The 14,586-nt window shown below is 35.7% G+C and overlaps 1 protein-coding gene across 1 annotated transcript in view; it reads right to left on the bottom strand.

Annotated features, from left to right (window-relative positions):
- CRYBG3 (crystallin beta-gamma domain containing 3) overlaps positions 1-14,586 on the bottom strand; it is a 124,313-nt gene that overhangs the window by 42,483 nt on the left and 67,244 nt on the right. Inside the window, exons 8-12 of the mRNA XM_025376029.1 lie at positions 12,447-12,583; positions 10,735-10,849; positions 9,794-9,829; positions 6,213-6,346; positions 3,123-3,249 (exon numbers count right to left, since the gene is read on the bottom strand). Coding sequence (XP_025231814.1) covers positions 3,123-3,249; positions 6,213-6,346; positions 9,794-9,829; positions 10,735-10,849; positions 12,447-12,583 — 549 coding nt within the window. The remainder of the gene's footprint in view (positions 1-3,122; positions 3,250-6,212; positions 6,347-9,793; positions 9,830-10,734; positions 10,850-12,446; positions 12,584-14,586) is intronic.

Here is a 14,586-nt window from a genome sequence, read left to right as displayed (position 1 = left end):
ATAAAATTAATCTAGTAGAAAACTAGGGAAAAACAAGCACACCAAGAAAGTGTTATTGAGGAAGTCAAGGAATAAAAATTCCCTAGTCCCTGGAGCCTAAATACTGTTATATTCCTTTTGGTCCTTGCCTTAAAAAAAAAAAGGAAAAAAAAAATCAACTCCAATGTATTTGAATGACTCATTTGGAATTAGGAACACATTTCTAGTTGTCCTCTCCAAAGCACTCCATGACACAGATCACATGATCCCTAAGGAACATGTCCGGTATTTGACCTTTGTAGATCCAGAGTGTTCCATATACTGGAGCCAGGACATTTGAAAACTGTATTGCATTATGCAGCTCTTCTATCTGTCCTCTAGTGTATTTTATATTACTTCAATGGAGATCTTAAATGCAGTGCTTCACTCTTCCCCAGGCTGGAGACATCTCAGCCTCTGTATGGGGTAACAATGTCTCACATTAACTCTACATATTAAGTCACAGAGGGCTGTCACAACTACAAGAACTTTAAGAACTCCTTTCCAATAATAATGTTGTGTCTGGGGAATATACAATTTTTCTAAGTATAATTTGATAAGCAAGTTTTTAAAGCATTTTCACAGTATGTACATATATATTTTATATTGTCTAAATACATGTAGATATTTTAGTGTATTTCATCTGAAAATATTTTAGTGAACTTAAATGTAAATGATAAAGTGTCTGAAAATCATGTATTTATTATATATGTATATTGGTCTGTAATGTGATCCTATATTTATAGCTACAAATGAAATGCTGGTAAGTCTGAATGAAATCCAGTTTTTTATTGTTAAGGTACTTTTTAAGTTTAAGCATTTTGGAGCAATGGAAAATGGATAATCTCACATGGGCTCTAGAGTAAGACAGACTTGCCCTCAAATCACAGGTCTACACTTGGGCACAGTACTTAACCTCTTAGACAATCAGTTTCTGTATCTCTAAGACAGGAATCATAAGAGTCTCCAATTCATAGTCTTTGTGAAGATTAGTACAAATATGCATATAAAGCTATTAGTAAGTTCTTCATAAATGTTAAGATTATTATGAGGATTATAATAACATCTTTAGCTATGAGTTAACAACTAATATTTTAATTTTTTAAAAATCTAATTTAAGGAAGACAGAAGAGAAGATATTGTTTGAAGGGTATTTTTACTTATATATTTTTTAAAAAACCAGCCAGGTGTGGTGGCTTATGCCTGTAATCCCAGCACTTTGGGAGGCTGAGGCAGGTGGTGGGTGGGTCACGAGGTCAGGAGATCGAGACTATCCTGGCTAACACGGTGAAACCCCATCTCTACTAAAAATACAAAAAATTAGCCAGGCATGGTGGCGGGCGCCTGTAGTCCCAGCTACTTGGGAGGCTAAGGCAGGAGAATGGCGTGAACCCGGGAGGTGGGGCTTGCAGTGAGCTGAGATTGTGCCACTGCACTCCAGCCTGGGCAACACAGCGAGACTCCATCTCAAAAAAAAAAACAACAAAAAAAAACAAAACAAAAAACCCCAAAAAAACTGTCATCATTTTTGTACATGCCCAGAACTTTTGTTTGCAGTAGTAATTAGCATATTTGTCTCTGCTATTTTTTCTATTATGTATTTTAGCCTCTGTCTATATCAAATATCTCCTAATTATTTAGCTATGTAGTTGCAATATTTGTAACTTTCCACATTTTCTACTACTGGGAGATTTCAACTAGTGACTTGGGGTTTGGTCTTTTGTTATGCTTGCTTTAAAATCATCTTTAGAAGACACCATCAAATTCAGGGATGAACATTTCTAGCATTAGCAATGCGCCACCCAACTTTTTCTTAAATAAGCTGGGAGAAAATTTTAAATTATTCAATACTGGGTGGACGATGCTTTGAATAATGAGCCATGATTTCCTCAGTGTACATGGTCACAATGATCTAAAGCATAAAGAAGGCTCTGTCTTGCTTTGTCTTGCTTACCTTTTAGATATCAAGTAAGACATGGCTAAATAAAGAAAATCCCATGGCCCCTGTGCATTACAATTGTAGACTAAATACATCACAAATTATTTATCTATTGCTCAAGCAATCCCAGTGCCTAATCTTCAGTGGATTGTTTTATATTTCTTTCAGGTAGAATTAGTTTCCAACTCATTTGGTATAGTCACCAGAAAGATCTTTCTAAGTAATTAATGTAATCATGCTTACTAGGCCTAAAATCCATCAACAGTTCATGGTCAACTCAGGAAAAAAAAAAAATCTGAACTCCTCAATATGGTCCTTCATTATCTGGCTTTAGACTCATCTTTCCAAAGTTCTCCCTAACATCCCAAGTTAACCACATTTCCCTAAACATGGCAAAATTTCGCTTACATGAGGGTTTCTCAATCTCAGCACTATTAATATTTGGGACCCTGTAATTCTTTGTTGTTGGGGACTGTCCTTCACATTCTAGGGGCAGCAACTGTTGCCTCTACCCTGCAGGAGTAGCACCCTTGCTCCAGATATGACAATCCAAAATGTCTCCAGACATTGCCAAAGGCCCCCTAAGGGGTAAAATCACCCCCAGCTGAGAATCAATGGCTTATAACCTTGACTTTACACATTAACGTGTTAATCTCTTGCTAAACAGGCACCTACCTTTTTCCTTCACCCTGTTCTAGAACTTCTTCACTTGGTTAACTCTTTTTTGAACTTGAAATTTCAGCCAACTGTCATCTTTTCCATGAAGCCCTCTCTATTCAAGAGGGGATAACTGACCAACTGACCTTTTTCTGGGAACCCTGAGTACTTTGTACTTAATACAATCATAGCCAAGCAATACCAAACATTTATATAAGTGCTATCTTCCTTACCAGACTGCCTGCTGTGTAAATGTGGGGGCTCAGTCTGGCCACTCCTGGCATCTAACAAAGAAGGTACTCAAAAAATGATTATGGAAACAATGGGTGAAAAGTTTTAAAAAAAGCCATAATAATCATTGCAGTTAAGAAAAATAGGCAAGTTGCATAAGCAGTTGAGGTTCATGCTCTTCTATTTTATAATCGCATGTTCTATCAGAAGTCATGTCCAATTTTTGTGGACAGATTTTTTAAAAGGTAGAACATTAAGGATAAAGAAGCTAACTCACAGCTTGTAAGTACCGGAAAGACAAGATAGGGCCACTTAATGCACCGCAAGCATTACTGTCTTCAAAGTCTCCTTCTTCAAGCAGAAACTGCTGGCCTTTAAAATGTTCTTTTTCATAGGCAACCCACCTAGAAATACAGGGGACACCCAAATGACCCATTAATAAAACTGTAGTCAAGAAAGCAAAACAGAGACAATCAAGGTAAACCTCATAGTGGCTCATCTCCATATTGTAAAAAGCAGCACATTAGTTTTGTTTCATTTACAAAGATAGACAAATGGTGTGTGCTTCATAGATCAATAATTTTTATAATTTGGAGGCTTTTCCCAACAAAAGGTTAATTACAGAATTGCAACAGAGCAATGCTTTTTAAATGTTTATGGTGTGACTTGATACTACAGCACAAGGGGGTCAGAGAACAGTGTGTCAAGTAAATATAATACAAAGTGCATAGAGCCAATGAGAAAAGATACAAATTTACATGGAGATCCAAAGATAATCATTTTTATTTTACTAATTAAGCCATTCTGGAACAGCGGAATGACTTTTACATGAAACATTTATTCAGGGTTTAAATCAAGCGAATCTGTCACCAGGCTTCGGTTCTAAAACAAAATACAAGATGGTTTATCAAAGAGGAACCAAGAAATTCGACTAAGCTGTTATTAGCCTCAAGGCCCTACATGTATACAAGGACATCTGTAGATACTTACAGGTGGGGAATGTTGGTCCCACTACTTTCTTGACTTCTAATCTAAAACTATCAGTATAAGACACTGATAAATACCATGAGTTATTAAGCTCCTCCATAAAGCTTACCTTTTTATAAACTAATCCACAGTATCTAATGCAACGTGGGCATAGATGGCTCATGAAACAAGCTGGCCTTCTCGAATCTGCCTTTAGCCACACTGCGTAGTTAGGCTGAGAGGCCCTCCAATAGTGCAGACTCCAAGGGTGACTATTTCTGAGCTCCAGGGTTGGGAACTTTGAAAATCAGGAGCTTGACAAAATAAAGCCTAGGACGGCTGCCTACTACTGCTTTTTCTTTCTTCACTCCTACTGTGGTTGTGAAGATACAGAAAATATTCCAAATAATTGTTTTCATAGGGCACAAAATAGCAGCCATTAATTGTTACACCCTCTCCCCTTTCTGTAAGCATAGGTATGATGGTGGGGCACAAGGTCCACATGAATTGGAATAAACCTATAAACCTATTTATACATCTCAGTATATCTGTACTATGGAAATGAACTAACATTATTCTATTCTTCAACTGTTATATGAAAATAAATTTCACAAAACAACTTTTAAATTCTAAGCTTTATTTTACGTAAGTGTGGCTACTCAAAACACGCTTTTATTTATATCTGAATGGGAAAAGAAATAAAAGGTATAAAAGACCTTAAAGGATCGATTAAGATTCACAAATTCATTATATGACAGTCCAATAACGATGTACTCAGTTTTTCTTAATAGACTAAGTTTTGGTTAAGATTCAATTTGTATATCCATCTGGTATATTTAAAGATAAGGGTTATCTGAGAAAAGTTAAGAAACATTAGTTTTACTTTCCCCAGATTCCTCAAGATGGTTACAGGGATGGAGTCCATGCTACCTACAGATACAATTAAACAACAAAACCAAAAAACGGTAGAAGTTGTGAAAAAATAATCAGCTATTCCTCTTTAAATAGGGACATCACATCTTTCTTCTGCAGTTGTCACAGACAAATGAAAGTTTGTATCCTGCATTACAAGTCATGTTTACTTAGGATTTTTACAAAATAGCTATTTTTCAAAAAAAAAAAAACCTTAGAGAATAACAATATACATCACACAGAATTTTAGCAGATAATTTTCTATGCAGCAGAAAATTGGTTTTAACCTAAGTCAATCTAGTTAATAGGAAAAACATTTAGATCTCAAAGGGAGGAAAAGGCAAAAATATTTTATAGCAGGGTTAACAAGAAACATGTGTGTTCACAAACCAGATAATATTACAAATAAACACAATAAAAATGTGTTTATCCAAACCATATTTGTTCTTCAAGACCCAAATAAAATTTTTAAATTGAAGGACAAGGAAGTGATTAATATGTCAGACTAATAATGATATAATCTACATATCCAGCATATATAATCTCTTACATTTTTATTTTGACTAGTATGGCTATTACTTAATTTACTGTCAGAAATTGCAAAGTCTAGTTCTCTAAATATAGACCCTTGAGTGATCTCAAATAATTCACTTAACTTTTGTGAATAAAATATTTTAGTAGCATCTTTTACTAGAGTAGCTATTAGCAAAATTATATGATGTTACTGCAAATATCAAGAGATACTGATAATTAAAACAAATTAACATTCCCAAAAAACCAATGTATCAACAGAGAGACAACAGAATGTTTCTAGAGGGATTCCAGCATTGGGTTGACAACGATAAATAAACAATGAGGACAGTTTCTTCTTCATTGTTTCACCTGCCAGGATACAAATATAAAGGTACATCCCAGGCTCATCATAGATTTGGGAGGCTTCTGCCACAGTAACTGCTGACTAAGACTGGGATGGTACCAATGATGGTTACACTTGGGATTATATGCAGGGGTTCCTAGAGAGCTTCCTCAAAAGCAGTTCAGAGTCCGAGGGGGCAACCAATGTCAAAAATCCTTGACTTTGGAAACATACAACCCAGATCCTTTTTTAAGAAGGGAAGGCTCACTGCCAAGGTCCTTGGTACATAAGTCAAGTATGATCAACAGAATAGTGGATAAAAACTGGGGCTCTCATTCACGTTCATAACTTGTGAAAACCTAATTTTATTTTGCAATTCTTATAGTCTATCCTGTGTTCAGAAATACAAGGTGTTGAAGTTTTAGAAACTATTTTCTACATTTAATATATCTCAAAATCTTTAATAGAAACAAGAGTCCACAGAAAACCATAAGTAATATTTTTTACTTTCCATATTACAGAAGAAATGTATATTTTTAGATTAAAAACGTTGTTTTTGCTTCGCTTAGCACATTTTTGTGCTGACCTTCAAAAATAGACTACTAGAGCAAATATTAAAAATATGATACTCACACTCCACCAATGACACGAATTGATCCAATTCTGTGAAAATCTCCATCATTTTTCAAAAAGTTAGGAACAGAATCTATATGCTCACTAAACTCTTTAGCCTGTCCATGGAAGTGAGGTTTTTCATAAATAATAACCTGAAAAAGTATTTAACATGTTTATATTTTACTATAGATACATATTTACTTAAGTGACACAAAAGACCACAAAATGTACAGGGACTACTATCTATTTTTTTAAATTAATATGAAGAGATTTCAAAAAGTTCACGGAAAAGATGTATTACAAAAAACTATGCATGGATTGCAAAATTTTTTGCACCCAAATCAACTCCTACTAACTTGTTATAACACATCTGAACAGGATCTAGTTTGAGGTACTAAGAAGAATGAAACAGAAGTTGGAAAAAAGCCCCTATCAGAGCAATACAAATTTTGCTAAAATTGAAGCAAGAATAAACAAATTTATGGTGAAGCTTGGGTAGAAGAATGGTGAAATCACTGATGATTTACAAAAAGTTTATGGAGACAATACCCCAAGGAAATCAGCAGTTTACACATAGATAACTCATTTAAGAAGGGAAGAGATGATGTTGAAGATGAAGCATGAATCGGCAGACCATCCACATCAATTTGAAAGGAAAAAATTCATCTTATTTGAACTCTAGTTGAAAAGGACTGACAATAAACTGCAGAAACAATAGCCAACACCACAGATATCTCAGTTAGTTCAGCCTGCACAATTTCGACTGAAAAATTAAAGTTGAGCAAACTTTCCATTCTATAGGTACCAAGACCGTTATGCTCTGATCAGCTGCAGATGAGAGCAGAGTCTTCAACTGAAAATTTAAAAAATGGGATAAAGATCCTGAAGCATTTCTTCAAAGAATTATAACAGGAGATGAAACATGGCTTTACCTGTATGATCCTGAAAACAGCACAATCAAAGCAATGGCTACCAAAAGGTGGAAGTGATCCAGTCAAAGCAAAAGTAGGCCAGTTAATGGCAAGGGTCGTGGCAACAGTTTTTTGGGATGTTCAAGGCATTTTGTTTGTTGGTTTTCTGGATGGCCAAAGGACAACATCTGTTTATTATGAAAGTGTTTTGAAAAAGTTAGCTAAAGCTTTAGCAGAAAAACAACCAGGGAAGCTTCACCAGGAAGTCATTCTCTACCACAGCAATGCTCCCATTCATTCTCTCCTCAACAAGGTCAATTTCCCAAGAGTTTCCATGAGAAATCATTAGGCATCCACCTTACACTCCTGAACTGCCTCCTTCTGGCTTCTTCCTAATCTTAACAAAAATTTTAAAGGGAACCCACTTTCCTTCAGTTAATAATGTAAAAAAGACTGCATTGACATAGTTAATTCACCAAGACCCTCAGTTCTTTAGGGATGGACTAAATAGCTGGTATGACTGCTTACGAAAGTGTCTTGACAGTGACGAAGCTTATGATGAAAAATAAGGTCTATATTTATTTTTATATTTTAATTCCATTTTTTCCATGAACATTTTGAAGTCCCCTCATGTATACTTACAGTATAGCACAATGTTGGATATTCACAAAGAATATGTGAGTCTTTATCATCATAAAGGTAAAATATCTTATTTAATAATAAGTTTCTCTCATATTATAATAATATACTTGAGTGTGATCACATTGTTTTGGTCACCCAAATACTAGGACCATCTCATAGGGTAAACTGCCTTATAACTGATTCTTGAATTATCTTTGTAAGTATATCCCTGTGTTCAGAATTTAATATAGACCTTCCTTCTACTTACTGAATTTCCCTTAAAGAACCTCTTGAGATTCCAGGGTATAACAATAAATTATCTATTGACTTTTAAAAATACATAGTGTTTCTTACAACTAACTACTTCTATGGCCTACTATTCATTGAGAAGAAACAGACATGCCAATTTTAGAATTTAAATACAAAACTTACTTAAAAATAAGAAATTATCGAAAAATATTATTTCTAAAGACTGGATATTTGATTTAAATCGAGGGGATGCAATACGTATTGTCAGAAACAAATTTCTGGCATTTACTTCAAATTTGGATTGGAATAGTATTTCTTCTTTACTATTTTGCTGTTTTTTTACTTCTCAAATACCAGCTGCATTAAGTATGAGGAAGTGACAACAGCATTTATCTATCCACATTCTCTCACTTGGTCCTATTTGTGGGTAATGGAATAATTTGTGCACAAATGTCAACTCAATATCTTGCCAAATAAACCCCATGCTTAAAAACACTAAATCAAAAAGGTTATAGCTGCCTTATGACTAAAAACTGCTAATATTAGGGAAAATTTATATAGTACTGATCCTGCACTTTTCCATGTTAGGTTTGCACTGGGTACTATATTTGAAATGACAAAGTTTTATTTGGTTTTAATACATGTTACATATGCTGACCACATTGAAACTCAGTAAGAAATACAAATTCTTTGAAGAGTAAGCCACAAATTAATATCAAACGACTTATAAATTGTTATTACCAATCCATTCATGTACACCTACAACCTGTCAAACTGCAAATGTCCAAGGAAGATCCAGCCTGTCACAACTGAAGTCCTGATTGACCAGACTAGGAGACGTGAGACAGAAGGCATTCAGACAGCACCACAGCTAATTTACACCTTTTACATCTTAACTGCAAATAGAATCACCTAGGACTCTTTGGAAATTGTTGACCATGGCCCAAACTAATATGGTATCTCCGGGAGTGCAGCCCAGGCACAAGCATCTTTTAAAATTCCAATATGTATAATTCCAACACGCAGTCAAAGTATATTAGATACACTCAGACACAGAAGTTTTAAAAGACTCCATCTATGTGTCTGAGAGAATGGAAGTCAGTTCCATAAATGAGAAAGCCCAGAAATGGTAGAGTTGAAGGAATTCTGTCTTGTTTTAGAGAAGAGGAAGACAAATGAATCCCTGCTTCCACACCTGCCTCTGCAGGTGCTATAACCAAATTATAGGCAGGCCTGTTTGCATCTTTTATCACTGTACTGGTTTGCCTTCTTTCTCTAAAAATACTTTGTAATTCTGTTTCCTCCTTTCTTTCCCTGAATTTGCTTGATCCTGGCACCACTGCCACCCATTTTCATTGCCTCGCCTCTACTCTTCCCTTTGGATGCTCATACTTACAAACTGCCATCTATCTGATAAGAGTTACCTACACTTCCTTTTGATCAGCCTTGATCACCTTCCTGAGCATCACTCCCAAAGGCCTGCTAGATATCTCCACTTTAATAACTACCTGCTATCTCAAGTCCCCTCCTCCAAAACAAAAATCAAACCTATCACCTTTCCACCCCGCAGCAGAAATCTAGTGAGTCTGACTGATTTATTGGTACAGACCTCCATCTTTGCAGACTGATCCCACTCTCCATTCACAGCCACAGGGTGGGCCCTCATCAAACATTTTGTGCATTCACTTCCCAACTCCCTCAAATCCATTAGCTAAGTATAATCATATGTGGAGGTACTTTTTATTCCAAGAATTCAAAATACCTAAATATTAATCCGGAGACTCTTTAGCCTGCTACAAAAATCAGTTCAAGACTTACCTTTAAGTTCATGGGCATTTCCACTTTCAGTCCACCCTTAAGATGACAAGATAGTTTAATATTAGACAGGTAAATATTTAAAATATTTGAACGTAATATCTGAAAGTGATATATGTAGGTTACATAAAAATCTAATCAGTGAAGATTACACATCAGTCAAATTTAAATTGTGCTAAATTTTAAATTCTAAATATAGAACTCTATAGTAGTCAAAACCAAGTTATAGTGTTCCTCATCAATGTAGATGGGGCAAGAAATCTTAAGGATACACTTTCCAGATTACAACTACTATGAGGAAGGAAACTGAGCTTTAGCCCTTGACTACACATGACCAATTAAGATTTAATCCCACTTCAGAGTGTCCCAAAAAGAAGAGTGGTATTGCTAGTAAACTTAGAAATCTCATTCAGCAGAGTAGATTTCTTAGCCAGCTAATCCCAAAGTCTTCCCTAGAATTATTTGGGCTTTCTAAATTGGAGCACTGAGCTAACCACACTAACCTTTCCAAGTTCGACCAACACTTTTGATCACATGCACTGTCTTTGTGACCTCAAAGTTGAACAGCATGAAAAGTAACTTTTTCCCTACAAAAACCCCAATTCTGTAGGGTTTTTTTTTTGTTTCAAGTGCTACTCCACATTGTGATATTTCTTAAAATGTTTCAGTTTGTCCTAGTGGCTATGTTTTTAAAGGGCATGGACTAACCAAAAATGGTTTATCACATAGCCAATGTTTAATTGAACAGTTTGCCACTAAGTAAATGTTTGCAACAAAAAAGAAATACTGTAAATACTGAAGGCACTACAGTACAATAGTTTGCCAATTCAGTGGTACACATATTCACTTCTTGAGATTGAGATGCATGAGCAACCATCATGGTTATTTAATTTTGGATTCATGGGTACTTGGGAAAAGGAATGCTTCTTTTTAAATTTGCTTACCATTTGAAGCGGATGTAATGATTTCATTTCTGCTGTAGAAATCTCAAAGAGCCCATGGTCTTCCTCCAGAACTGTAGCTTGTCCCTTAAAATTAATATCTGGGTAGGCAAGCCAACTATATAAAAATAGATAGTTAGTTAAAGTATAACAGTACTGATTTAGTCTAGTTCGGCAGGTAAAAAGTGCTACCAAAATAAAAAAACAAAATCCTCCATCACAGAATTACACTAGTAAAACACACTCAAAGTGAGAGCCAGACATTATATCACGATAACAGTTACCATGTTATTAAGTATTTACGTTCACACATTATCCATCCTATAATAAGCTATCTGTCCTTAATAAGTCTAATATGTTTTCCAATCATTAGGCATTACTTTTATTTTTCCGATACCTAAAACATGTGGCACCTTTAATTCAAGTGGGAAATAATTAGAAAATCAAAACAAATTTTACTATATTCCATTCTTTTTTAAACTGGAACAATCAGAGGCAGGGATTCCACAAGGTGTTTTACATTTTGAGCCACATTTTTAGAATCAATATCAGTTCTATTGGCTGCCTAAGGAAGAGTATTCGCAATCAGATTCCCAAAAGACCCATTTTCCAGCTAAGCTTGATAATTACAGACATTCCTCATGGACACGGCCAATTACTGGCCTGCCCAAAAGTTGTTTTGTTTTGTTTTGTTTTGTTTTGTTTTTTTTGAGATAGAGTTTTGCTCTTGTTGCCCAGGCTGGAGTGCAATGGCGCAATCTCGGCTCACTGCAACCCCTGCCTTCTGAGTTCAAGCGATTCTCCTGCCTCAGCCTCCCGAGTAGCTGGGATTACAGGCATGTGCCACCATGCCCAGCTAATTTTTTTGTATTTTTTAAGTAGAGATGGGGTTTTTCCATGTTGGTCAGGCTGTTTTCGAACTCCTGACCTCAGGTGATCCACCCACCTTGGCCTCCCAAAGTGCTGAGATTACAGGCACGAGCCACCACACACGGCTGGCCTGCCCACGAGTTCTAATTCACATGTAGGGGGGACAAAAAAGTTGTCCTACAGTGACCCCCAAATTGTACACCAACCATCACCAGAGTAAACAAAAACAGTGAGGGAGCAGAGGGTTTCATGTTGAGCCAGATATCCACAGGGTTTGGAGTCAAGTCAATCTGGGAATGAACTAAGACGGAACTTAGACCCATCATCCTACAGATACCTCTAGAAACAGAGAGGCCTAGTATCAAATCCACACGTACCAGCTAGTAGCCTAGGACAAATCACCCACATATAATATGAGAGTAACACCATCTGCTTTTCAGGAACAGAGGAGTCATAAGCAAAAAAGCCGTATGTGCCTGATACCACAGAGGCAGTCAGTGACTATTAGAACTTAGACACCCTAGAAATAGTTCAGGCTCCAAAATTTTAGGCCAGGGACATGCTTTTATTTCTCAATCACAGAATTTGTTGGATGAAAAGACAACAGATCCATATATCGAGAACTACATCTCAGAATTCTATACCTGCTCCTGTGAGTCATATATCAAAGCTCTAGTTAGATCCAAAGAAAGAATCTTTTAACCTCTGCAGTCTTTCTTGGGTGACTGAGAGTATAAACATTAGCTAGAAACTTTAGAACTATGTATGTCATCTATTGAAATACGAAACAAAAAGTTAACTTTGGTGGCCATCAATCACTATAATAAAAAGGAACTGATACGTACACTCCTGACTTCACAGTGAAGGACATAGATTTGGAGATATTCAGTTCTTCCAAGTTGGGGACTGCTCTCTGTATGTAGACAGGACAACAGGCTGGGTCAGATTGTGGGAAAAGCTCTATCTCTGGAATGCTGCAGTCCTGAAAAAAAATAATAATTTGGCTTTGAAATCAACTAGAGACACACAGTCTAGTCTTCTCAATGTCCTGGACATACAGTTACACTGTTGTCATTATCGAGTTGAATTTCTTCACAAAGAAAACATAAAGGAAATATTGTTTCTCCTAAAAAATAAGTTTTTCTAAAAAGTTGTTAATAACATGAAAATTACACATTTTATGGAAAAATTATTGTCCCAATTTTTCTGCTTTGTTTTTTAAAGATTCTTTCCATTAAGCAATGCTTAGAGTTACCAAATTGAGTTCAGATTTCAGAGTTACCAAACTATTTGAGTGCCAAATGTCTGTAAGTCTTCCTTCTTAGAAGTGTAATAAAACCATAAGGGAGGAAGAGAGTTAAATAAAAGCTGATCTCATCGGGGATATAAAAAAACAAGTAGAGAAGCAGTACCCTCTTCAGTGTTTATCTAATTTACATTGACAAAAGAAATAGTCATTAGAGGTGAGGGTAAAGGAAATCTGTTTTCCTCCCTGTAGGACTGCATTTCCTAGTGCAGTAGGTTTGAAGAAGAAAAGCATTATGTAATTGACCCTTTACTCCATCACAGTCTTAAAAAATTATGCACTCATTGTCCTGTGAGACCTTCCTTAAAAATTTCCCTTGTGCATATCTCTTCTTACATATTTCCACTGTCACAACCCTTGGTTAGGCCCAAACTTTGATTACAGGCCTACTTACAACCACTAGTCAAGCACTAGCTACTACTCTTTAGATAGCTGAACTTGTTAGAACATCACTTTCCTCAAGAAACTCATTGGCTTCAGACCCAAGCACATCAAATTCATGTTTCTGTGTGTCTTTCTATAATAGGGCACAAAACTAGTGATCCACACTAACTTCCTACAACTCTGCAGTCATATTGGTCCTCATGCTACCTCCACTTCCACTCCAGCCTCTGTAAGCTTTGCAGATGTTTCCCCTATCTCGACTAAAGAAATAATTCTTTGTATTCTTACTTTCAAAAATCTTTTCTAATAGTCAAGTTCTAACTCAAAAAAGGCCTCATCCCTTCTTAGGGAATCAAAATTACAATTATTGTTTCCCATCTCTGAAATTACAGATACACTTCTGTCTGAACACACTATCTCAATACTCATGAGTATTTAATGATAGAACTCGATACAACTCAAGGTTTAGTAATTATCCCCTGTGACACTGTGAGATTCAAATGCATACGCTTTAATAGGTAAATGTAATAACAGGGGTGGCATTTATAAGAGACTGAACAATTCTATTTAAGTTTTGCAATTCTAAAAGTATAATATTCTGATTTTTCAACTTTTCCCCAAACTGAATTCTCAATCATTCTATTAACATACAAAAGCAAGCAAGTTTATACATCTCATTTTCAGAAAATTGGTTCTAAAATACAAAATACTAAAGAAGCATAATCTAAAAATATCCTTTAAAGTATAAAAGCATACTTCATTCTAACGTTTCATTTCAAAAATAAGCAGAAATGTTTAGAATAGTCACCTGTCAATCCTCAAGGCTCTTTTGTATGCTATTAATAATAGAGTTCTAGTAACGTTATTTCAAATACTTCCATATTAATGTCCCTCCAGGGATCTGAGTTACAGTAACAAAATACATAACTAACTGTCTCACACAAACAAATTTCCTCTGCATTGTGTTGTACAAACAATGTTTGGGTGGTGTACTCTAAAAGGGAAAAGCTAAGAAGCATTCAAGTCTACAACAACACAGATGGAAACAGTATAATAGCAAAAGTGTAATCACTAAAAAATGAAAATAAACAAAAATGAGAAGGCATATGTTTGCTGTTATCTTCACCAGAAACCTAATTTTTGCTCTAGTTGACTGAAAAATATTTCACTGTTAAGTTCTATCTTCATGGTGGCTATTCACAGAAATAGCATGCTTTGCAAAACATATGTATAATTCTTGATGCACAAAGAAAGTCAAACACCAGCAACTGAAAGGCACTTTATAGTAACCTAGA

Source organism: Theropithecus gelada, chromosome 2 (genome assembly GCF_003255815.1).
Source record: "Theropithecus gelada isolate Dixy chromosome 2, Tgel_1.0, whole genome shotgun sequence".
Classification (NCBI taxonomy): domain Eukaryota; kingdom Metazoa; phylum Chordata; class Mammalia; order Primates; family Cercopithecidae; genus Theropithecus; species Theropithecus gelada.
The sequence above is the reverse complement of the archived record's forward strand: the minus strand, read 5'-3'. Positions and strand labels throughout refer to the sequence as shown.